The sequence below is a fragment of the Geotrypetes seraphini genome, chromosome 1 (assembly GCF_902459505.1).
Source record: "Geotrypetes seraphini chromosome 1, aGeoSer1.1, whole genome shotgun sequence".
Taxonomy (NCBI): domain Eukaryota; kingdom Metazoa; phylum Chordata; class Amphibia; order Gymnophiona; family Dermophiidae; genus Geotrypetes; species Geotrypetes seraphini.
This window is the reverse complement of record NC_047084.1, coordinates 158,287,745-158,314,378: the sequence shown is the minus strand read 5'-3', so window position 1 is coordinate 158,314,378 and position 26,634 is coordinate 158,287,745. Positions and strand designations below refer to the sequence as shown.

The 26,634-nt window shown below is 43.0% G+C and overlaps 1 protein-coding gene across 7 annotated transcripts in view; it reads left to right on the top strand.

Annotated features, from left to right (window-relative positions):
• Positions 1-26,634, top strand: part of LRBA (LPS responsive beige-like anchor protein) — a 1,301,884-nt gene that overhangs the window by 1,214,979 nt on the left and 60,271 nt on the right. For all 7 annotated transcript variants that reach the window (XM_033940548.1, XM_033940584.1, XM_033940558.1 and 4 more), the window contains exons 51-52: positions 8,425-8,487; positions 13,897-14,052. In XM_033940548.1, the coding sequence (XP_033796439.1) occupies positions 8,425-8,487; positions 13,897-14,052 (219 nt within the window). The remainder of the gene's footprint in view (positions 1-8,424; positions 8,488-13,896; positions 14,053-26,634) is intronic.

The window sequence follows — 26,634 nt, the reverse complement described above, 5'->3', positions numbered from 1 at the left end:
TTGTTTCAAAATCTCTTCCCTGGCCAGTTTCTATGTATATTTGATTTGGTTATTCTTCAAGATACGTTTTGAAGTCTACATGTTTTTTTGTTTTATATATTGTGGGCCCAATAGTCAAAAATATTTGTCATCTATATTTAATCAAGCATAGCCTAAGTTTCTGCTGAAAATTCATCTAAATTTAAGAGCTTAATAGTTAATGCTCTGAAATTTAAACCTGCTGTTTATTTGTCAGATTTATGAGCCTAATTTAAGGGCTCCTTTTATCAAGGTGCGCTATGGGGGTTAGCGCGTCGGACATTTCATTACGTGCTAACCCCCGCGGCAAGCCAAAATACTAACACCTCGTCAATGGAGGCGTTAGCGACTAGCGCGGCAGGCGGTTTAACGCGCGGTGTTCCGCATGTTAAACCCCTACCGCACTTTGATAAAAGGAGCCCTAAGTGTCTAATTCTGAAAATCGGTGCTGAGCTCCTTTTTCTGTGCTCTAAATTAATTAAATTTATTGATTGATTGGGATTTATTAACAGCCTTTATGAAGAGAATCACCCAAGGCAGTGTATAGCAGGTATAATTCAACATAAAACTTATAATTTTGTTAACAGCTTAACAGTAGTAAAAAGACAAAGGGCTCCTTTTACTAAGCTACGATAGCGTTTTTAGCGCGTGCAGAATTTTAACGCACGCTAAACCCGTGCTACGCGGCTAGAACTAATGCCAGCTCAATGCTGGCGTTAGCGTCTAGCGCGTGCTAAGCGTGCACTAAAACCGCTATCGCAGCTTAGTAAAAGGAGCCCTAAATATAAGCAAAAGTATAATGAAGGAGGTAAAGTGAACTGAAACTTAATAGGACTACCATGATACAGTTCAAAAATATACTTAACAGCACTGAAATTCAAATAAGAGAGATGTAATACATACTAAGAGAGAGGCATAATACTTAGGAAGCAATTAATAAGCACAAATCAGAACATTCAAATAACACAGATATGGCACTAATGTTTTTATATAATGCAGCTTACTCTATATCCGAAGGATCAAATGTAGATATTAGATGGGGACAAGATGGATGGTACAGTATGTGTTGTGATAAGCAGATGGAAGGCTAAACTTACACCTAGCAGAAGTCTATGCAAAAAAATTTAAATACTGCATACAAAATTTGCAAATTCTGCAAAATTTTACAAGTTTGACATTTAAGCAATATTTTTGCTAAGTGTAAGTGAAGATTGTAAACCACTTAAGATATAAGCGGTGTAGACATTTTTTCAATAAATAAAAAATAAATAATTATTATCCAGAATTTCAGTAGAATTCAGTATTTTCATTAAGGGAAGACCATGTACCTGCCTTGTTAATCTTCTTTCTAGGAGACAGGAATGTCAGTCTTGAACCAGTGGGTTTATGTGCCTTCACCTGCAGGGGTATGTGTAGAGAGCCTCATTCATATTTTTCTGCTCCATCTCCCTGCTCCTTGGTCTGTCCTGTACTCCTCAGTTTGTATCAAAGCAGATGGTCAGCCCCGGAGAATAAATATAAGAGGGAGAGATATGGGGACTCTGTTCTGCTCACAACACAACAAATAACATTAACAATGATGAACACTTTATAACCCATGACAAGTTGGAACACAGACAACCTACTTGAGTGCAGCCTGCACTAACAGACAGGTGAGCTTCTCTTCTCTTAGCTTTTGCTAGAAGCCAAGGAAAGAAGCTATAGACACATCTGAGACAGAGTGGCAGGCTAAGATTCATCTGACAGGGCGGGCTTCAAGATTGATGTTCTATCTCCCAGAAAGAAGATTAAAAAGGTAGGTGCATAATCTTCTCTTCTAGTTCAATAGGAACATCAGTCTTAAACCAGGGGGACGTATCAAAGCTAGAGAGTTGCGCGGGGACAGAAATCCCACCCGTCCCCACCCGTCCCCGCCAAAGTCCCACCCGTCCCCACCCATCCCCGTGAGGAATCCCACCCGTCCCCACCCGTCCCCGTGAGGATTCCCTCCGTCCCCACCCGTCCCCGCGAGGAGTCCCCACCCGTCCCCGCGAGGAATCCCCTCCGTCCCCGCCCGTCCCTATAAACTTCAGAAATAGTTATTTCATTTAATTATGCTACTGAATTAAAGGCTCTGGTAGAAACCCATTTACAAATAAGCAAAAAGACTTTATTAATTTGAAAATATTAATTGGGAAGAATACATACTTTGCAAATGGGTTTCTACCAGAGCCTCTAATGTTTATAAATTTTTATCAACACAACTAATATACTACTTTATCCTGAAGCAAAATAAAAAAAAAGAAATATAATTCTTTTCCTACCTTTGTTGCCTGGTTTCTGCTTTCCTCATGTTCTCATTCAATTCCTTCCATCCACTGTCTCTCTTCCTTCTGCATCTTCCATTTGCTCTGTTACTGTGCCTCTCCCTTTCTTCCCCCTTCCAAATTGGTCTGGCACCCATCTTCTTCTCTCCGCTCCCCCCATAGTCTGGCATCTGTCTTCTTCCCTGCCAGCGTCTTCTCCCTACTCTCTCTTCCCCATTTCCTTTCAGCGTCCTTCTCCCCCCATCTTCCCCATGTCCTGTCAGCGTCCTTATCCCCCCTCTGTCTTCCACATGTGCTTTCAGAGTCCTTCCCCCCCCTCCCGTCTTCCCCATGGCCTTTCAGCGTCCTTCTCCCCACTCCTTCTCTACCGCCCCGGGTGCAGCACAGCCGGCCAGGTCCCCTTACTTTTGTGGCACTTCCCCGACCGACTGACAACAGCCCCGGTCCGACAAACCTCCCTGCCCTTAACTGCGAATCTAAATTACCTTATTACAGCTGCTGTAAGAAGATAATTTAGATTCGCGGCTACAGGGCAGGGAGGATTGTCGGACCGGGGCTGTTGTCGGTCGGTCGGGGAAGTGCCACAAAAGTAAGGGGACCTGGCCGGCTGTGCTGCAACCGGGGCGGGGTGTGGCGGGGCAGACCGCCCCCTCCCTTGGTAGCCACTCGAACCGCGAGGCTACTCTCCTCCTTACCTGCACTGCCTGCAGCACAGAGCCAAACGGAAGTCTTCCCGACGTCAGCGCTGACGTCGGAAGGAGGGAGGGCTTTGTTTAAGCCCTCCCTCCCCTCCGACGTCAGCGCTGACGTCGGGAAGACTTCCGTTCGGCTCTGTGCTGCAAGCAGAGAAGGTAGGGAGAAGAGCCGCGCGACTGAGTACATCCAGCCCCGCAGGAACCCCGCGACCCTCGGAGGCGTCCCCACGGGATCCCCGCGACCCTAGGGGGCGTCCCCACGGGATCCCCGCGACCCTAGGGGCGTCCCCACGGGATCCCCGTGACCCAAAGGGGGAACCCGCGGGATGCCCGCGGGTCCCGCGGGATTCCCGTCGTCCCCGTTCCCGTGCAGCTCTCTAATCAAAGCAGTCCCTGGAATCTAGGGTGGGACAAATGAGCTTGCTGACAGCACTGAAGCACCAAAATTGGTATCCAATTTTGCATCTACATCCACCCTGTTAAATTTTGTAAAAGTATGGAGAGAAGACCAAGTGGCCGCTCTACAGCTCTCTTCCATGGACACTGCTTTTGACTCTGCCCAGGAGGAAGCTATGCTCCTAGCGGAGCGGATCATCAGGGAAGTCGAAGGTATCTTACTACTCCTGTTATAAGCCAATGAAATGGGCCTTTTGAATTCTTCTGGAAATAGTCACTTTTGAAGCCAGTTGTCACTGGTGGCTAGTTCCCACTAACACAAAGAGATGATCTGACAGCCAAAACTCAATAGTCACTTCTAGGTAATGAAGCAACACTCTGCCGGCAACTGGACTTCCTGGTTGACATGAAAGCTAGACAATACCTTCGGAAAGGTTTCCTGCAAGATAGAGCCTACAGTTCTGATACTCGTCATGCAGATGTGATAGCCAATAAAAATGCTGGTTTCACAATGACATCCATTCTTGACACCTCCAACGGCTCATATGGATCTCTAGCTAGAGTTTGCAGGTCATGTTTCAGATTCCACATTGGAAAAGGGTGTCATATTGGCAGATGCAGACACTGGTTTATAAAGAGTCAACTACGCTTTAGGTTACCTGCCTGTGCCATTGCAGCTCAGTAAAGGGAATGGGTGAGAGCTTGGCAGAGATAATTCGGTCAGGGAGAACAAAAAGATTAACTCACCGTGAGTGGAATTACGCAGACAAGAATGCTCCATTATGTTTATAATATGTGGTAAGAATCTCATCTTTGGCAATGGATTGATTTGCAGTACAGATGGAGTCTACTTTACAGTCTAGGATTATAGTGTGAATTTCTCCATGTACCACAGGTCTCACATAGTTCAATAGGATCAGTCTGAAAAATAGGAGTGTTACATGCTCCAAAGTCATTTGCAACTTATGTATTTGGTACTTATCTGCTATTTGATAGCACTGGAATGTAAGTGATTTCTTTTGTAAGATGCTATACTCTTTCTGCTGCCTTACCATCGACTGCTGCTTTTAAATATTAAGTGACAAATAAACAATAAATTCAGTTGTAAACCTCAAATGAAATTTAATAATCAGCTGTACTGAGATGAAACTGTTTACTGTTTATTTCCCAGCACACTGTAGTGTATTTGACAAAAGCAGGATTTTGGTTTTCTTTCACAAAGTGCAGCTCATATAGAGATGTCTAAAAACATTATTGAATTAATGCCATAGTTTTCATGTCCGGGTGTGTTTTAGGTTATGTTATGAATGCCGTGGAAGACAACAAAATGTCAAACAGCATCACTGGTTACTAATAAAACACCTTCAATAACGCTATGAAAAATAATTTCAACACACACAAAAGATATCCCTTTCTCATGCCATTAAGGCAACAGCATTAGTTCTGGTCTTCAAAATTTCGAGCTTCCTGTTTCTTAGGGCTCCTTTTACGAAGCCGCATTAGCGTTTTTAGCGCCCGCAGCTTTATAGCGCATGCTAAACCTGCGCCACACGGCTAGAACTAACGCCAGCTCAGTGCTGGCGTTAGCGTCTAGCGCGGCCAGCAGTTTAGCGCGCGCTATTACGAAGCCGCGTTAGCGGTTTAGCGTGCGCTAAACCGCTAACGCGGCTTCGTAAAAGGAGGCCTTAGTTCTATTGATGCTCGGTTTAGGTTTTATTCCCAAGGTTCACTTTCTTTTATAGTTGGTAGGAGCTGATGCTGTACCAAGGTGCCATAAAGACTGCCAAAACAATCCTCACTTTGAGAGAGAGATGTCATAAACCCATCACAAATGTCTTCATGGAGGAGTATTTTCGATAGGATGTCTAAGTCTGAGTTTGAACGTTTTGGGAAAGACGTCCAGAAATCCAGTAGAGAAAATGTCCATTCTCAAAACAGCAAGACATTCTTTTTTTTTTTATGACCTGTGTAGACGTTTTGGTCCTTACTACATCTGTCTTTTTTGGCCATTCTCGAATATAAACACGTCCACATGAAAAATGCACAAAAGATAGTTTTTCAGACCTCAACGCAGACAGCATTCTGTTCACAGAGAGCTGAGCACAGCAGTGACTGTCACATTTTAAAGTCCTGGGCACGCATGTCACTACGGTATAAACTGCTTACATTGTATGGTGAGCTCTCCAAAACTTGCTGCACCCACCTGTACACCACAACAATATTTATTTCTTCAATTTTCTATACCGTTCTCCCAGGGGAGCTCAGAACGGTTTACATGAATTTATTCAGATACTCAAGCATTTTTACCTGTCTGTCCCGGCAGGCTCACAATGGGAGAAATGGGGAGATTAAGTGACTTGCCCAGGGTCACAAGGTTATGGGTGCTGAGATTGTAGCTTTAACTACTGCATCACACACTCCCCATTAGCACTTATGCCTGCAGGTGTCATCTTTATGTAGGTATAGTAGGTTTTGGAGGGCTCACCATACAATATAAGCAAGATATGGTGACATCTATACCTGGAACTTTTAATGTGAAATTCTTTTTAAAAATTTTTTTTAGTATTTATATACCACTTATAGCCTACTGTAAGTGGTTTATATTCAGCTACTCATGTATTTTTCCCTATATGTCCCAGTGGGATCACACTCTTACCTAATGTACTTGGATTAATGGGGGCAATTAAGTGACTCAAACCCAAATACCACCATATCCTCCCACAATTTAAAACTATCCTTCCCCTCGCTAAAAGGCATTTCCCACACAGGAAAGCTAGGGACCTTCAAAATCACTGAGCTCTGGAACAACCTTACCTCCCCTCTTTGGAACTTGAGCTCTCTCCAAGTTTTCCGCAAACATCTGAAAACCTGGCTTTTCTCAAAAAATGTAAGTCTCCCTCCAACTTAGGAATCAAGGAAACTCTTATATCTTGACATCCCAAGTCCTCTAAATTTTCTTCACACTTCTACCTCTAACCCTCTGTTGTAGCTCCTTCCTATTTCTCCTACTGTAAACCGCGTCGAGCTCTACGAACGTGGAGATGATGCGGTATACAAACCTAAGGATTAGATTACCCAGGGTCAGAAGGAGCAATATGGGATTTGAACCCACAGCTTCAGGATGCTGAAGCTGTAGCTCTAACCACTGCGCCACACACTCCCAATTCACTGCAGTAACCCTTAAGAGTGCCCCACTGCTCTCTGAGCTCAAATGTCTGTGTTAACATCTGAAGCTGCTTGGGCTGAGAACTTTTCAGCACCCTCTTCTAATACTGGCTAGAATGTGCTGGGGGTTTTTTAACATCTTTGGATGGTAGGAAGGGGTCGGTGACCACTGGGATAGTAAGTATGTGTGTGGGTGGGAGGGGGGTCATCATGCTTTAATCCTTCCAGTGGTCAGTTTGGGCATCTTTTTAGCATTTAGAAGCTTTTAAAAAAGGTCTAGCTCCAAATGTCTAAAAAAAAAGCCCAGGACCTTTTTGTTAAAGGTTTGATTATGCCTGACAAGCATCCGGGTTCTAAGTCTGCCCAAGACACACTTCTGACATGCCCCCTTAAGATTTGGATGCACTGGAGACAAAACAACCAGAAAGGCGTCTAGAAAGTCTGTTTTGAGGATGCCCACATGGACGTTTTGACTAGTAAGACGTCCAAGTGCTGGTTTATGCTGGTTTGGACGTCTATCTTTTTTTAAAATGAGCCCAAAAGTACGTTATGTTATTTTTTAAATTTTATTGAGAAAATGCTTCCAAAACTGGTTAAAGATTCACTTTATTGCATCAAAATCGAATGACCTGACACTGGACACTATCAGTGTTTCGGCTCTTGCCTGCTTCAGGAGTCTTTGCTTTCTTTAAAATATGTATCTTTGCGTTCTTTGAAATAATGAATGAATCCACATATGAATAAAACGTCCAACGCTGCAGAGTGCCTTTATTAAATAGGTTTTGAGATCCAGCCCCGGTAGGGAGGCAGTGCTGAGGTACACCTGATCCTCAGCTGGAATAAATTTGCGCGTGCACTTGTATGTTTTATAAAGTATGTGTGTGCATCGCAACTCAACTTCTAAACTGTGCCCCTGGAAATGCTTCCATACAGATCGCATAAAAGTATACACATACTTTGTTGCCTTTTTTACCTGCATATGCAGTTGCACAATTTTATAAGATCCCTTTTCTGCATGAAAAAAGAGGCTTTAGACAGAAAAGCTGTATAAAACACCCTCATAATTTTTCTTATATTATTTTTCCAAAATTTTAAAGAGAAATCATGGGTTTTTTTTAGTTTTCAGGGGGGAAAAAAATCTCATGTAAGGTCAGTTGTTCGTGTTGTACCCTTGCTCCGCGTGGAGTTCTGATAAAAGTCTGCACATGAGCAGTATGGTTTTAAAACCATGTTCATGTCTTTGAAAAATTTCTGAACAGTATTCACTCAGGTATGCCAAAAATTGAAATGAAAGAGGGAAGGAGAATTTGATACTGTAATGATTATTGCCATTTAAATCACCAACTGGTTTGCCTGCAAAATAATTTTGCCAGTACTGTTGCTTTAACTATGGCTGTCTCATCCCCTGCACAGCCAGGAAGGGCCTTTTGAAAAGGCCATGGAGCAGGAGAACATGCTGCAGCCAGCAGCAGATGGCTGTCGCATTTTGTTTCCAGTACCTTTTTACCCACTTCAATTTGTTTTGTGACTTCAAAGGTTGCCAGTCAAGCATCTGTTCTAGCTTATGGCTCAGGACTGCAGCCACTGCTGATGGCACACATTCAAGGCAATCCTCATTTAGAAACAATTGGCCCACCAAAAATCCTAGAGGGTTGGGGTTTTTTTTTTCTTGTTCATCATTTCTTTTCATTGTGCAATATTTTTATAACTCAGAAAAGATACAGTTGCAGCACAGACTAATATAGTTAAAGGGATGCATACAGTGTATATCTCAAATAATTTTATGTGGCTCAGCCTATAAAGATTAATGCTGTGTTTTTATCTGTCTTTTTCTGACATTCCAGCCCATCAAGGTGCAATGCAGGACCAGCCGTACCAGCTGCCAGTGGAAATCGATCCTCTCATAGGTCTGTCACTTCCTCCTCTCTCTGCGATTCATTAAGCTCTGTATGGTGGCCCTGAAGTGCAGATTACTGTTGTTTTTCACTTGCCAGTTCCTGAGAATGGAATTCTCCTGATAAACCATTTGCATGCAAATTGGAATGCAATGAGCTGTGGCTATGCTGGTATTTCATCAACTCCCCCTCGTTGGGTTGCCTAATTTGAGCAGGCCGAGGACGCGTGTCACTGAAAATTAATATGGATGCTGTAATAATGTATGATTGAGAATTGTGCGTGAAGTGCTGTCAGGATAATATTGGATCTTTTCATCACTCAGACTTGTTGATGAGCAGGAGTGGGGCATGTTGTGATGAATTGGTGCAGTGGTAATGCGACGGAGCTCCTTTGCTGGGGAGCTTTTCATAATAAACAGTAGGCTTCCTAACGCAGCGATGAAAAAAAATAAAACTATGGTGCCAAGGTTTCATCATTAGAGATCAATCCTTTCTTCACAGGCTCAAGCAGAAAGAATTAATGGGTAATTGCAAATAATAGTAATAATAATAATAAAATGCTGTGGTGGCTCCCTCTGTAGTTCCATTTTCTGGAACAGCATAGATGTATATTAAATTGTTAGAAATATTAGAAAGGGGAGGAAGTGTTGTTTAATTTAGTTCAGATAAGTGCAGAACCAGAGAAAGCTGCACATGCTGGAGCTGCAAACTCTTTCTTAAGCAGAAAATAATTTTTATGAAGAATTTTTCAAATCACATTTTCCAAATTGGCACAAACCTAATACAAATTGTTCATAACATATTGGTAAGAAAAAAATAGAGGCATGTAACCACCACCACCCCTCTTCCGACCCCATAATAGGGAAACTTTGATGAACCACAAATTCTCCTCCCATTGGTCGCCACAAATTCTCCTCGTCCCTCTCTCCCCTCAGCCCCATTCAAGTTTCTGAAGTTACTCAGCTCTCTTCGGCCCTTGATATAGGTAGTCCAGCATTCCAAAATACATCACAATTTATTTAGTATCAAGCTTCTAGCATTACCCTCTTGAGGGAAGGCTTCTGCGTCAGCCGTGAGCTTCGTGCTGGAACCAGCAGCCGCAGCTTCGCAAAGAGAAGTGCCACTGGGAGGAGAGAGCTAGCCAGAGGAGGTATACACCCGCGGGGGAGGCAAGAAGGGGCTGTCGGGTCAGCTGCGAGTCACAGCTTTGCAAGGAGAACTGTGATGGGAGGAGGGAGCCAGCTAGAGGAAGTAAACACCTGCGGGAGGCATGAATTTGGGTCACAGAACGTTGGGACAGGGAAGGGAGGAGGAGGGTCGCATTTGGACAGGAAGGGAGGAAGAAGGGGCGCATTGACACAGGAAGGGAGAAGCAAGACACTGGTTTGTAAGTACGAGTTTGACATAAGTTGGGCCTATTCACAGAGGATCCCTATATGGCAAGAAGATGGAATAAAAGCATAGAAGAAACGGAAGGAGGACTTGTATACTGCCTTTTTGTTATTAAACATTCAAAGTGGTTTACTTATTTTGTACCTGGGGTAATGGACTTGCCCAGGGTCACAATGAGCAGCCCTGGGATCGATCCCACAACCTCAGGGCGCTGAGGCAGCAGCTGTACCACTAGCCACTCCTCACCTCATTTCTTGAGCACATAAGAACATAAAAATTTCCATACTGGGACAGATCGAAGGTCCATCTATCCCAGTGTCCTGTTTCCAATCCAGGTCAGAAGTACCTAGCAAGATCCCAAGGAGTAAAATATTTTATGTTGTTTATCTGAGAAATAAACAGTGGAGTTCCCCATGTCATCTTAATAATAGCTCATGGACTTGTGTTTTAGAAAATTATCCAAACCTTTTAAAAAATCTTTCTAACTGATTTCACCACATTCTCCCACAAAAAATTCCAAAGTTTAATTACACGTCGGGTTTTTGGGATAGCTCTAATGAATATGCATGAGAGAGATTTGCATTTAATGGAGGTGACCGGCATGCAAATCCGCTCCATGCATATTCATTAGGGCTATCCTGAAAATCTGACTGGCTGGTAGTCCTCCAGGACAGGGTTGGGAACCACTGGTGTAAAGAAAAATTTTCTCTGGTTTGTTTTAAATCTACTACTTAGTAGCTTCATTGCATGTCCCCTAGTCCTAGTATTTTTGGAAAGAGTAAACAAGTGATTCACATCTATCCTTTCCACTCCACTCAGTATTTTATAGACCTCTATCCAATCACCCCTGAGCCATCTCTTCTCCAAGCTGAAGAGCCCTAGTCGCTTTAGCCTTTCCTCATAAGGAAGTCATCCCATCCCTTTTATCAATTTTGTCGCCCTTCTCAAAGCAAAACATAAATGACTTAAAATTAAAAAAGAGTATAGAGAGAATGGCCTGCATGGAGCGGTAGTTTCAACCCTATCCACCTTTATGGGTAGATTGGATAGGCAAGGCAGGTTTTCATCTATGTACTATGTTACTCTAACTTTATTTTTATTATGCAATTACAATTTTCTATTACTGTGCAAGTCCAAAAAATCTAGATGCCAGAAATCCGGATCACCTGAGTGCAGCACAGCACACCTTCCCATCTTCTCCCACCTTCCACCTGCATCTCTCCTTCCCTCCCAGGCCTGCCCATGTCTCTCTATCTCTTGCTCCCCCACCCAATCCCTGGTATAATATTTCAGATGTAAGCATGTCTTTCTATGCTGCCAAGCCAGTGTCAGACTTACAGGCTGCTTCCAGCCCACACTGGGTCTTTTCCTCTGACCTGTCTTGCCCCTTCGCAAACAGGAAGTTGCATCAGAAAAGGTGGGGCAATCAGAAGGAAAGGCCTGGTACAGGTTGTAGGCAGCCTGTTAGTCTGTCGCTCTTAATGACCTACCTTTAATATGCAAAAAGGTTAGTTTTCTTGTTTTTCTCTCTCCCATGAAAAACATTTTCTATGTTTAAGACAGTTTATTAGCAGTTAACACTGAGTCCTGTAGGTGATGGTTTCTAAAGAACTGTTTTAATATTGAGGGCTGAAAAATGATTGAGCCATAGAGCTATGTTCACAGAGTTTGACTTTTATATTGTTTCTCCTTCAGTTTGGAAGTTCATTCTAATGATGCTGCTACTGATTCTCAGTTCTCTAGCCCTAACTAGACATATCAGCATTGCACAAATTCAGATAGGAGACAGTCCCTGCTCCCTGCTGCACCAAACTTAACAGTCTAGTCAAGACACACAAGACAAATTGTAGGCTTTGGGAAATTTATGTAATATAGAAATTCTAGCATCTTGCTGCCCGTTAACCTTCTGCTTCACCTCAGATCTTGTCAGGGGAGTACATATCATCTTGTTGAGCTCTGCAAAGGCTCAGAACACCGCCAGGGATGAAATGAGCCCCCTACAGCACACCAAGCTCAAAACAATGGAGATAATGACTCTTAATTTTAAAAACATGAGAGGTGTTTTCCCTTTTATAGACGTTACACCGTGCCCCTGCTGGGATAATTCCAGCTTTGGAAAGCTCAAATTGCTTTGGCAAAGCGCAGGAACAATTTCACAGCTTTTCTTAACACTTTTTGTGGCATTGTTCATTCTAAAATGGCTGGTTAATATAAAATCCTCAGTTCTGAACTAAATAGTTTCTGAGGAGCGCAATTTCATTTCTAAGCCCAAACCGCTTTCCTCACTGTTGAGTGTTGGGATTGCCAAGTCCAGATGAAGGACAGGAATGGGATTTTTTTGTTTTATGATGGTGGTGTGCTGACTGGGACTTTAAAAGCTGACTAGCAGATTTAAAAAGAAAGTACCTTACTGGAAGGAAAAGAAATTACTTTTAGCATAACATGCCCATAATCCTGACACACTGTTTTTCACAACAGTAATCCAATACCCTTGTTAGGATCAACTGTATCACTGAGGCATTTATCCACTGGAAGGCCAAATTAATGCTCTTTATAACAGTGTGCATCTCCTAATGTTTGAATGGCTGTGGAAGAGGGATTAGAACAGTGGTCTCAAACTCAAACCCTTTGCAGGGCCACATTTTGGATTTATAGGTACTTGGAGGGCATCAGAAAAAATAGTTAATGTCTTATTAAACAAATGACAATTTTGCATGAGGTAAAACTCTTTATAGTTTATAAATCTTTCCTTTTGGCTAAGTCTTAATAATAATATTGTAATTTATAGCTAAAGAGATATATGATCAAGAAACTGTTTTATTTTACTTGTGATTATGATAAACATACCGAGGGCCTCAAAATAGTACCTGGCGGGCTGCATGTGGCCCCTGGGCCGCAAGTTTAAGACCACTGGATTAGAGGATCCTGTTAAATTTGTAGAATAGCAAAAATGAATTCATACCTCACCTGTTTTGTTACCTCATAGAGCCTTAGAAATCAGGCCAAAATTTTCCAAAAGCCATGCCATTTTAAGAACCTAAGAATTGCCATACTGGGACAGACCAAAGATCCAGTATCCTGTTTCCAACAGTGGCCAATCCAGGCCCCATGTACCTAGCTAAATCCCAAGTAGTAAAACAGATTTTATGCTGCTTATCCTAGGAATAAGCAGTAGATTTTCCCCAAGCCATCTCAATAATGGCCTATGGGCTTCTCTTTTAGGAAATTATCTAAAACTTTTTAAAACTCTGCTAAGCTAACTGATTTCACCACATTCTCCGGCAACGAATTCCAGAGTTTAATTACACGTTGTGTGAAGAAATATTTTCTCCAGTTTATTTTAAATCTACTACTTTGTAGCTTCATCGCATGCCCCCTAGTCCTAGTATTTTTGGAAAGAGTGAACAAGCGATTCACATCTACCATTTCCACTCAGCATTTTATATACCTCTATCAGAGCTGAAGAGCCTCTCCTCATAGGGAAATCATCCCAAACCTTTTATCATTTTCGTCGCCCTTCTCTGTAGCTTTTCTAATTCAGCTATATCTTTTTGGAGACACGGTGACCAGAACTGCACACAAGTTGCAGCTGTACCATAAAGCAAATGCTGTCTGAAAATTTCTTGTTTTTCTCTGGCTGAAAGTTTGTGTATTCTGCAAAAGGCATTCTTTTATTCACAATAACAAGAGGTTTTAAATGTTATCTACAACGTTAACAGTTAACACATTAATTGTGAGCCACTGTGCAGAGCACGTTTTACAGTGGATCATAACAGTGCCTACCTTTGGACACCATTAATGCTGAATTTGGCTTTATTGTTGCTCACACTATCTTTATCTTGTGGCAACATAGTGAAGCTTGAATCTGTTGTTAAGGTTGCTGGTTTCAATTTGAATGAGAATATGTGCAAACTGCAATTTTTCTATAGCTGGATTAATATGCTTTGAGGATTTTTGACGTTTTATAATGCATAATTCTAACATGCTGCGTTTCATCAGCTTACTGTTTGTTTTTACTTTCTCCTTCAGCCAGTAATACAGGTATGCACAGGAGGCAAATCACTGACCTTTTAGACCAAAGCATTCAAGTCCATTCTCAATGTTTTGTGATCACGGCCGACAATCGCTTCATCCTGGTTTGTGGCTTTTGGGATAAAAGCTTCCGGGTGTATTCTACCGACTCAGGTAATGGTGATCTACAGTGATGGATGGATATGGTAGGGGAGGGTCTCAAGGGTGTTTGAATCTTAAATAGAATTTAAAGCATCTTTGTAAAGTTCTGAATTACTGTCCATATCTTTAGTTACAGTCTGGGTTTTCATGTTTATTATGTTAAAACAAATAGTATTTGTAGGTGATGAGACCTTTTGATTGAACCAGGAAGAGAAACATTCAAGAGCAATGATATGTATGAGTTTCAAATCCATGTATCAAAAGTGATCTTACAATCTTATACATAGCATCACGTACTGTATGAGTAATTCTTGTGTGAGCGCCATAAAAATTAACCCAATCTGCAAAAAAAAACCCAATTTTCTTCAGGCCACAATAGAGCAGTCCTAAAACAGCTAACGCGCCTTAGTAAAAGGACCCCATACTTTTTTTTATAGATATGTGTCTTTCCCAGCACCTTTTGAACAGTTGTATGGCACATATACATGTAAAAGATATGCACATATGAATGCCAACTTTACAAAGCTTGCACATGTGAATATGCCATGGGGGACTATTAACCCCAAACTATTAACCCCAAATTCATTCTATGGTATGGCTTACTATTAATACTATACACAAATACAGGAGATTCTACCTCCTCCCTCTCCTTTTTCCACCTCCCCCTTCCCCCCTTTTTTCTCTTTTTCTCCTTTTCCCTTTCCCTGTTTCTTTCCTTTTTCCCTTTTCCATCCCTCCTCCCCTTTTCACCTTCACATCATTTCTGGCTTTCCCATAAACATTTTTGTATAAAGATTTTAAGTTGTATTTATTTATATTTATTTTTTTATTTGTTTCTTTTAATATATCTATAATGTGGTTTTAGTTTTCTTTACATTAATGATGTCTCATTTTCCATATCTTTGATTTTATCTATAATATTTATAATGTGGTTTTAGTTTGCTTCATATTATTGATGTCTCATTTTCTATATCTCTGGTTTTATGCATGGTGTTTTTATGATTTTACATTATTATATTTTGTAGACCCCCTGAGGCAGGCCTAATGGCCAAAACACGTAAGTGTCAGGTCTTAGCAGTGAATAAACAGATTGAGCATCACAGGTCACCTTGTTTGTTTTCTTATAGCTTTATAGTAAGACAGGTGTCGAAAGGGCTCATTCAAAAGTAAAGGTTCTAGGCTTTAAATAAACTAACTTTGTTCAGATGGGGATTGCATCAATGAATTGTCTGGATAGGAACATCTGGAAGAAGTAGGAGAGCAGTGAGCAAAACTGAAGGGAGCTATTATAAGGGCAAAGTAAGAGGGAAAAGAAGACTGCTTTGGCTCTCTAAAGTAGTAGCTGAGAAGGTAAGGGAAAAGAGGTTAGCTTTCATAAATTACAAACGATCGCAGGAAGAGAAAAACAGGCAAGAATATCTGGAAAAATTGAGAGGCTGGTTGAGTAGTCAGGAAAGGAAAGATGCAAATGGATAAAAGAAAAAAATGAAATTGCCACTGAAAAGTAACTGGAAAGCAGTGACCTCAAACACTCGCAGTCTAAGTGACAAAAATCATGATCTGCAAGCCCTGGTGTTAGAGGCAGACTTGGATATTGTAGCGATCACAGAGACGTGGTTCAGAGATTCCTGTAGAAGGGATGCAAGCATACGGGGCTATAGTCTTTTTAGGAAGGATGGTTGAAAAGATGGAGGAATTGGTGCAGATCCCTATAAACTGTGCCCAACTCAGAATGCTGTTTTATAAAATACCACATAATGCTCATGTTTTTTGGGTGCCATTTACTGAATTTAACCCTAAATATGTAGCCAATTTTGCCACAGGAATATGTGTATATTTTTTAAAATTTCTCCATAAGTTTTCAAACTTCCTCCAAAGCAAATATAAGTTCAGCCAGGTCTTGATAGGCATGATTGAGGGGGCAATTGTACTTAACATTAGGGCCCTTTTACTAAAACTTAGCATGTACTAACAGAAATTAGTGTATGCTAAGTGCCGTGTGACCCAAAGGTATACAATAGGAAACGCAGCATTTAGCATGCCCTAATGTACATTAGCATGCGCTAAGCTGTAACAAATGGTCCCCTTAGTTTTTTTAAATGACCTAAAAAATAAAAAATTTAAAAAAAAAACTTGGCTCCTCAATTGATGCCTGTTGTATGTGTGGTTGCTGTCACTTAATATGTGTAGGTTGCAAAATTGTCACTTGTCTTTATAAGCATCTGTGGTTGCACACACAAGCTGCCAAATGATGATGCTCTTTTAAAAATGTGTTTTCTTGTAAAGTAGCAGTTCTGCTGTATGCCTGTAGGTTTAGCTGACCTTTTATTTATTTATTTTAAAAAAAAAAAAACTTAATATACCGCCTGGAGTCACAGCGGTTTCCAATTAAACATACACAAAGCAAGAAAAACAAAACAGTACGAAAATATTCTTAAAAACATCATCAACACATATAAAAATCAAATTTGCAAATCCTTCAACCCCCCGACCCACCTTATCCTACTCCCTAATTTCATCTTCTCCGTTGCCTGCACCCCTGCTCATTTTAACACCCAACTCTGTGCAATTCTGTTCAATTATTACTTAACTGCATATAACTATGTTTAATTAATGTAAATTTGTTCAACTAATTCTTAGCTGCATGTAATCCATGTTTAACTAATGTGAACCGCCTAGAACTCACTGGGTATGGCGGTATACAAGAATAAAGTTATTATTATTATTATTTATTATTATCTTAAAAGAATACAAGAAATGGCCAACAATTGTTGGGAAGACAAATCAGAAATCTGCGCCTACAAACAGTTTGGTTTTCAACATCTTCTTAAAGCTGTGATGATCTGCGCATAATCTTCATTGCCCAGTAAGACTGTTTCGATATGATATTCTAGCAATGGGAAACGTTTGGAGTTGAGCCGCAACGCATCTTATATTGTCAGCTGTCGATGCCACCAATTTCATTTCCCCCCTCAGATCGTAGTGCCCTTGGAGGTTTACAAAACAGAAAAAGAATTGTAAAACTGGGCTTTTAAGCCCAAATTCTATAAGCAGCGGCTAAAGGTTAGGTGCCGTTCAGCGCGATTCAAGCACAATTGGGTGCTGTTTAGTGGACCACGCTGAGCCGGCACCTATTTTAGAGGCGCCCAGCAAATAGGCCAGCTCCAGGCACAATTAAAAGTTAGGCGCCTAGCTGAGCGCTTAAGCACACTTAAGAGCAGCGATTCTGCAACAAGGCGCCTAACATGTAGCCACGCCTACACCTAACAAGCATGGCGCCTATTTTTTTGAAAGGCGCCTAAATTTTTAGAGGCGCCTTGAACAGAATCGCGCTTTCTTGATAGGCGCCTATGTTTCAATCGATGCTGATTAAAAAGCTTAATTGAGCTTGTTATTCAATTTAGATAGGCGCCTATCTAGTTGGGCGCCTCCAAAGTCGGCGCTCAATGTTAGGCGCTGCTTAAAGAATTTGGGCTTTAATGTCCTTTCCCAAATTTGAGTGTGTACAATGCATGGAAAATTCTGTTCTGCATAAGGCCTCATGGAGATGATACATCTCCTTGTAGAAGTTTTCTCTCTTTCCCTCTGTGTCCTCATTTTGCCCATAAGAACATAAGATTTGCTGCTGCTGGGTCAGACCAGTGGTCTATCATGCCCAACCGTCTGCTCACGTGGCAGCCCTTAGGTCAAAGACTAGTGCCCTATTTGAGTTTAGCCTTACCTGCATATGTTGGTGTCAGGTCAAAAGCGCGCCGGGACAAAGGCGCGCCCAGACAATTGAGCGCAGCGCGGAGGCGCGCGCCGCTCAAAATTACTGTTTTTAGGGCTCCGACGGGGGGGAACCCCCCACTTTACTTAATAGACATTGCGCCGCATTGTGGGGGCATTGTGGGGGGTGTGGGGGGTTGCAACCCCCCACATTTTACTGAAAACTTAACTTTTTTCCTGTTTTTAGGGAAAAAGTTAAGTTTACAGTAAAATGTGGAGGGTTACAACCCCCATAACGCCGGCGCGATGTCTATTAAGTAAAGTGGGGGGGGTTCCCCAACAAAACCCCCCGTCGGAGCCCCTAAAAACTGTAATTTTCATCGGTGCGCGCCTCCGTCTTGCGCTCAGTTGTCGGCGCACGCCTTTGTCTTTCGCGCTGTTGTCTATGAACCGCATATGTTCTGTTCCAGTAGGAATTTATCCAACCTTTTCTTGAATCCCTGAAGGGTGCTTTCCCCTGTAACAGCCTCTGGAAGAGCGTTCCACTACCATCCCTGCAAAAATAAAGCATTTCCATTCCGTGGAGCTCAGTACTGAAAATCGGACTGTAAAAATAAAAAAAAATAAAAAAGTGTTACTGACTAATGCTTCTGTGCTCATGTAAAGATATATCATAGTAGCTTCAAGCATGCAGCTGCCTAAGGGACAAACTAAGCTCCACTTGTTAGTACCATAGAAGAAGTAATCTGTTGAACTTGTGCAATCCTTGTACGTCGAGAAATTAATTATTTCTGGAATGGTCACCAAGCATATCAATCTGCTGTCACACCTTTCCAATGTAGGTTAAGTAACAGTTTAAAAGTGCCTAGTGTCCCTCTGAAAGAATATCTGTTACTTGTCAAGTGTTGGAACGCATGGTTTTTGGACTAGCAAATGAGGATCATATACATGGTGCAAAATACTTTGTAAACTATAGAAATTTAGCATAGTTTCTGGTAAAGAACTAATCTAGTAAATGGGCTATATTGTATACTGCATTAAAAACATTTAAGAGAGGACTGTATTATATATTTCTATTTACCAGACCAAAACAGATTTTTACACTATAAACACATAAGCATTGCTATATTGGGACAGAGCAATGGTCCATCAAGTCCAGTAACCAGTTTCCAACAGTGGCCAATCCAGGTCATTGGAATAAGCAGTGGATTTTCCCAAAGTCCATCTTAATAACAGTTTATGGAGTTTTCTTCCAGGAACTTGTCCAAACTGTTTTTTAAACCCTGCTAAACTACCAGCTTTTACCATATTCTCTGGCAACAAATTTAAAAGCATAATTACACACCCCAAATTCTATAAATGGCACCTAAAATTGTATGCATATATCAATGTGCGTAGCCGATGTATGCACACAACATAATTGGCCTAATTGGTGCTAATTGAGACGAATTAAAAGTTACGTGCACAACTCAGATTCTGTAAAAAAGTATGTGCCAGTTGCAGTGCATGAATTTGAAAAGGGGTGTGGTCAGGGGTAGACCAGTGCATTGTGAAAGAGCCCACCCAATGCACTCATAACTTAGGCACAGGCATTTAGGCCTGGTTTTTGCTGGCCTAAATGCCTGCACTTATGTGTTGCATAGCTGCACTAAGCACAGTTCTATAAAAAGGTACATGCACCTTGTAGAATAGCACTAAGCGCCATTTTAGTCGGTAATATTTTCTTCATTTTGTTTTATTGGAAACAGTTTTTTATTGAGCACAGCAGGGGCAAAGAAAAAGGCAATGAATACAACAAAGAACACACAGGTGCACCAAAAGCCATACAGCAAATATATCCCAAGCCCCAGATCCCCACCACCACCACCCTCCCCTCTCCCACCTCCAAACAACAGTAACCAAAAGAAAAAACAAACAAACAACAAAAAACCCATCCAGCCCATCCAAGGAGGGAGGTCAGAACAGGAACCAAGCAAAAGCAAAAAAACAACGGAAAAAAGCTGGGAACTTCATTTTGTTTTAAACGTACTGTCTAGTATCTTGATTGCGTGCGCCTAATCATCTTACTTTTGGAAAGAGTAGACAAGCATTCTCGGAGGACAAGCAGGCATAACATTCTCACATGTGGGTGACGTCTTTCATGGAACCCAGTACCAACACTACCAATTGCACTGTCACTTTAAATCTTTAGGCACGTTGCTCTTCCAGAAGGCTTGTATGGTGGACCATAAATGTATAACAGAGTGTTGGATACAAGACTTGCCGCCTGGATTTTGGCAGTGGCGAAACCAGTTTCATAGCTTAATGTCATTTGAGGCAGTGGAGGCTCGTTTGTCTGTGACGCGTTAAGACGAACCTTTTTGAAGTTGTGGGACCCATATTTGTGTTCTTTACCACACAGAGCCAGAAGTCTGATACTCAATGATTTAGCATGAGCTTCTAATAGAGGGCATACAGCACACTCCAATCCGAAGAGGTGGGGGGAGAGGGGAGAGGTGGGGTAGACATGGGGGTGGAAGATAGTGGATGCCTGTATAAGTTAAACTGACAGTCATGTCTCTTTGTCTTGCTGATGCCTCTTCTTTGGATGTACTTGAAGAGGGCCATAAGTGTTCCGTCCTTCTTCCATTGTTCTTTGTATGTATTTTTCATTCGAATGTTTTTCTCTGTATGACATGTTTTGTCAATAAAAAAGTTTGCACCATAAATCTTTAGGCAGTGTCCATACTGCGCACATGCTGGTGCTTTCCTGCCTGACGTCGGCTCGCGGGACCATCAGTTCTTTGTTTTCTGCAGAGCTAAGAGGCTGTCTCTTCAATTTTCTCTTCAACATGTCAAACTTTTGCCTTCTTTTTTGTGCCTTCCCTTACTTATTTTTCTCTATTTTCTACATTATTTCTTGTTTTTTCTTGTGTTCCAGTGTTTTCCTGACTTTAGTTCATTTTTGTCATTTTTCATTTTTTTGGCCTTCAGAGCCCATTTTCCCTCATGGGATGGTCAACCATTTTCAGCATCCTAGTTACTTGGCCTCACCAGCCCATTGAGCCCTTTGACTTGGCATCAGCCATTTTCCCCTCTATGTCAAAGAGAGTACCGAGTGGCTTTAAGAAATGTTCTTGAATGTAATCGGACCATTTCAGGCTTTGACCCACATAATTGGTGTGCCAAGTGTTTGGGTCATGAACTTCAGGACATTAGCTGTGTACTCTGTCTCCACATGCAAAAGAGGTCACTGAAAACTTCAGTGTGAAAATCTTTTCAGTATCATGTTGGTATCAGTATCAACAATGAGCTTGGTGGGGGACTTGGAACCTGACACCTAGCCTCCTATGGTTCAGGCATAGACATTGGCACCGAATGCAACAACACTGCATCCAGAGCACCTAGTGTCGGGCTCCTTATAGAGAAAAGACTCTACTTCCTCTTTATCTATGCTTCGTGTATCAAGGAATGTGCTAAGAAAGCTAAGAAGCACAAACATTCTTCCCCTTCTAGACATGGAACTACATCCTCCCAGGCGTTGATTTTCTCGATGCATACTAAGTGTCGAAGCACTGAGGGCTGCTGTCCTTCTATCCAGCTGATATCTCCTCATAGGCATGCCTCGACATCTGGTACAGCAGACTGCTTCTGTACTGATGCCTTTTCTGGTACTGGCAACTTCTCTCCAGGAGGAGATCCAGGCTATGTTCAAACAAGAACTTATGGGGCTACTTCCTCAGCCCAGCACAAGGATATATTCAAGTACCGATTAAGGTCATCCCACTTGTTGTTGAGGAAATAGCTCAGCATGCCATCAATTCAAGAATTCATCTCCTAGAGGTGCTCAAGTTTGCCCTCAACTACTAAAAATAACATCTGCACCCTTCTTAGGTGCTGGAGTCCATAGGGGCTATTCCAGTTACTACTCAAGGTCAAGCTTTTCTACCTCAACAGAAAGTGGACAATCTTCTTCACAGTCTCCTTCCTTAGACACACTTCCACATGTCAGACGTTACACCTCGGTGACAAGCAGGCAGAATATTCTCACATGTGGGGCTCCTACACTGCCTGGATCATGACTCTGGAGAAAGATAATGGATATATAAACATAAGCCTTGGTAGTTAGTTATGTGGCTGAAAACTTTTACAGAATAACTGCTGAAATTTTTGTCTGTTGTATGCTGTACGTAACAATTCTATAAGCAAACTAACTTTCATCTTGCTGTTGCCATTTTTCAATCTCTGTAATGGGCCTCAGGAAAAAAAAAAAACAACCTTTGCTTGAATGAACAGATCTTTGATTTCATTCACCTGTTCTAAACAGTTGTTCACCAAAACCAAACTGTAGAGAATGTACAAGGTGTAGGAATTTATTAAATAAAAGTCATTAAAAAAATGGTAATAATAACAAAATAAAGAAAATTGTATCCAAGGTCTGTGTTTTGAAAAACACTTCTTCCTCAGGAGGGGGTCCAAGATGTTCAATACATAGATATTCAAGAACCAAATGGATAAAACCAAATGTATAGAGATTCTAAAAACACATGCGAAAAGCTCTCCTGTATGTGTAACTGCACTGAGTTTACAATTACCTATAGGAGCAGACTGTGACATTATATGCTTTTTCAATTATACAATTGATTCTGTTATCTTTTGATATGCATCAGGTTCTACCTTTATGAAGTATACAAGATGACTTTGTAAGGAAAGGGATGCAGAATAAAACAAAGAAGAAGATATTGCCTCTATATTGCTTTATGATGCGACTGCATTACCATTAATTCAAAAAATGTAAAAATCGGCCATTTCATTGCTGTGGTAAATATGGCCAGGCAAAGGCATGCTAAGGTCACTTTTTACCTCAGCTTAGTAAAAGGACAGCAAACAAACCAAACCATTAAACAGAAAGCGACTAGGAGCAAATCCTTGTATTAGCTTGGATAAAGTACAAAATGTTCCCTTATTCCCAACCTAGATGCGCAGCGTCCTTAAAAATGTAACGGATACTCTTAAAAGAAATGAAGCATTTGCACAGAAACACTAAACAACAACAAAAAGTGACTCCAGTAACCAACTGTTTTCATGTCAAGAACTATTTTCCTTGGGTAGCATAGGCTACATTTGAGAACACCTGAACTGTATAACCAAAAATAACAAGTCCTTTTTCCTGAAGAAAGATTTTAACAACATCATCTTATCTTTCTCTTTAATGAATGGGACCAAGAGGATGACCTTGTCATTAAAGACATCTTAAGAGGTTACCAGAAAGCCTGTCAAATCAAGCTGTTTGGTGATGGAATCTTACCCTTCTGCATACCCATAGCACAAACCTTTTCAGAAACAAAACAACACTTAGCAATACCAATATTCTCAGGATCTGCAGTTTCAAGAATTTCCTTAAAGTCACATACCAATAAGATTTCAGCAGTATATGTATATTTTTAGCCCGCAGGCTATTTTCTGATACCTCCGTCATATGATGCTGGACCTGAAACCCCAGTCACTTGAATAGTCTGGTCTTGAGACTGCAAAATATTAAATCTTGTATTAAAATTAACCAGCTTGGTATTGAGGATTTCGAAATTAAGCACAGCTTTTTTTTTTTTTAGAAAAATTACATAATTGAGATTATCCCAGGACAAGCAGGCAGCATATTCTTAACACATGGGTGACGTCACCGACGGAGCCCTCGGTACGGACCTTTTTAACTAGAAGTTTCTAGTTGGCCGCACCGCGCGTGCGCGAGTGCCTTCCCGCCCGACGGAGGAGTGCGTGGTCCCCAGTTTCTTCGTTTCCGCGGAGCGAAGAAGACGCGTGTGTTTTTTCAACGGCCGTTGAAACCACTTTTTTGCCTTCCCGCTCGCGCTTTTTTCCTTATTTTTTCTCTCTTACCTTCGGGTTTATTTTTCTTTGATTTGCAAAAAAAAAACAAAAAACTTTGCTTTTTCCCTTTTTTCTTTCGTTTTTGCCCCGGCGGGGCCTGTTGCCAGTATACAGGCCTCGGGCTTCGATTTTGCGGAGGCTATCTTCCCCTTCATGCCCCCGCAGGTCGGTTTTAAGAAGTGCCAGCGGTGTGCACGCCCGATCTCCATAACTGACCCACACAATTGGTGTTTGCAGTGTCTGGGTCCGGAGCATCGGGCGGACTCCTGCACCCGCTGTGCCACTCTTCAAAAGAGAACTCTTAAAAACCGAAGGATTCAACAAACTCTTCTCTTCGGCACCGAGTCGGCGATGGATTCCTCACCTTCAACGGCGGTACCTCAAAAATCGGCACCGTCGACCTCGACACCGACCGACCCCACATCGGCGTCGCTGGCGCCAGGTAAGCCGGCTAAGAAGCCTTCCTCTTCCCTCGAGCGCCCTCCAGCTACGGTGGCGACACCGTCCCTACCGGCATCGCACCGGTCCCGCAAACGCTCCGCCCCGATCTCGGTGAGTGCCTCGTCATCGGCCTCCTCATCGCCGGGGCGTGGAGCGGCATCCAAGGAACCGAAGAAAAAGAAAGCGGTTCCGATGCCACCCCTAGATGACCGTATCTCGGCCATCTTAAAGGCTCAACTCCAGGAGCAGTTGAAGAAACAACTTGAACAACTGTTGCCCACTATCCTGGCACCGCTCCTTCCGGTACCAGACCGGCCCGAGCCCCGTACCGAGCCCCCGGTGTCCACCCCTTCGGTACCGGTGAACGCCTCCATGCTGATCCTTTCGGCCCAACAACTTCATGGCGATCCGGTGGTTCATTCTCAGGCCACATTGGATCCTCCTCGGCACCAGGCGGTACGGCATTCTTCTCGGGACCGAGATCGACGCCGGTCGTCCTCCCCTGGTACCGTTTCGGTGCGCTCTGGAAAGTCTTTGTCCAAGACTCGCCATACCGCGCCCTCCACCCCGGTGTCTCGACATGCACCAGAGGTCAGAGACCCTGACTTATGGGAGGAAACTCCTCTCGGTACCGAGGAGGATCCCTCCTCATCTGATGAGGAACCATCGGCACCCGATGCCACCTCTAAACCAGAGCAGTCCTCATTTTCTAAATTTCTGAGAGAAATGTCTGCTGCCCTGTCCCTTCCCCTAGAATCTGACTCAAAAAAGTCTCAAGCCTTTCTAGAGGCTTTAGACTTTGAGCAACCTCCTAAGGAGTTCCTCAAGCTTCCCGTACATGACATCCTACGGGAAACGTTCTACAAAAACTGGGAAAATCCCCTCACGGTACCGGGAGCCCCCCGTAAACTGGACAACCTTTACCGTGTCATCCCTATTCCTGGATTCGACAAATCTCAATTGCCCCATGAGTTCCTTCTGGTGGAATCCACCTTAAAAAAGACTCAGGGCTCCAGTGTCTATGCCTCTACCCCTCCTGGCAGAGAAGGTAAGACCATGGACAAGTTTGGCAAGAGGCTTTACCAGAATGCCATGCTTGCCAACAGGGCAAACAACTATTCCTTCCATTTTTCTTTCTATCTGAAATACTTGGTCCAACAACTGTCTGCCCTCCAGAAGTACCTTCCTGAGCGCAAGGTCCCACTATTCCAACAACACATCTCTGGCCTTCTCCAAATGCGCAAATATATGGTCCGCTCAATATACGACTCCTTCGAGCTCACCTCTCGGGCCTCTGCCATGGCCGTAGCCATGCGTCGCTTAGCCTGGCTCAGAGTCTCCGACCTGGACATCAACCACCAGGATCGTTTGGCCAACGCCCCCTGTCTCGGGGACGAACTCTTTGGAGAGTCACTGGATTCCACCACCCAGAAACTCTCGGCCCATGAGACCAGGTGGGACACCCTGATCAAGCCGAAAAAGAAGGCTCCGCCTGCCCGACCCTATCGGCCTCAATCATCTTACCAGCGGAGGTTCTCAGCCAGGCCACTCAATCCGCCTCCCCAACAATCTCGGCGACCCCGTCAACAGCAGCACCATGCCCAGGCTCGATCTCAGGCCACTCAACCCTCTAAGCCTCCTCAGCCTGCTAAACAATCTCAGCCCTTTTGACTCTTCTCTCCAGGGCATAGCCAGTCATCCACCCTCGCTGCCTCTTCCACAGCCTATCGGGGGTCGTCTCACCATTTTCTCCAGCCGTTGGGAAGTCATCACGTCGGACCAGTGGGTCCTCAACATCATCCGCCACGGCTACTCTCTCAACTTCCAGACTCTTCCACCAGACAACCTTCCCGTAGAGTCTGCTTCACACTCATCTCAAACCCCCCTCCTCCTGAGGGAGGTTCAATCCCTCCTCCTTCTCAATGCCATCGAAGAAGTACCTCCAGATCAAAGGGGTCAGGGATTCTACTCCCGCTACTTCCTGGTTCCCAAAAAGACGGGAGACCTCCGTCCCATTCTCGATCTCAGGGACCTCAACAAGTGTCTGGTCAAGGAAAAGTTCAGAATGCTCTCCCTTGCCACACTTTACCCTCTTCTTTCTCAACACGACTGGCTATGTTCCCTGGACCTCAGAGAGGCCTACACTCACATCTCCATCAATCAGAACTCTCGCCGCTACCTGCGGTTCCAGGTGCTACACCACCACTATCAGTACAAAGTGCTACCGTTTGGCCTCGCTTCCTCCCCCAGAGTCTTCACCAAGTGCCTTATAGTGGTGGCGGCCTTCCTCAGGTCTCACAACCTCCAGGTGTTCCCCTACTTGGACGATTGGTTGGTGAAAGCACCTTCATCTCAACTCGTGCTACAAGCTACTCATCACACCATCTCTCTCCTCCACCTCCTGGGGTTCGAGATCAACTACCCCAAGTCGCATCTGCTTCCCACCCAGCGACTTCAATTCATTGGAGCAGTTCTGGACACCACGCTGATGAGGGCCTTTCTCCCCTCCGATCGCCAGCGGACCCTGCTCCATCTCTGCCGTCAGGTACTCATGCATCCCTCCATTCCTGCCCGACAGAT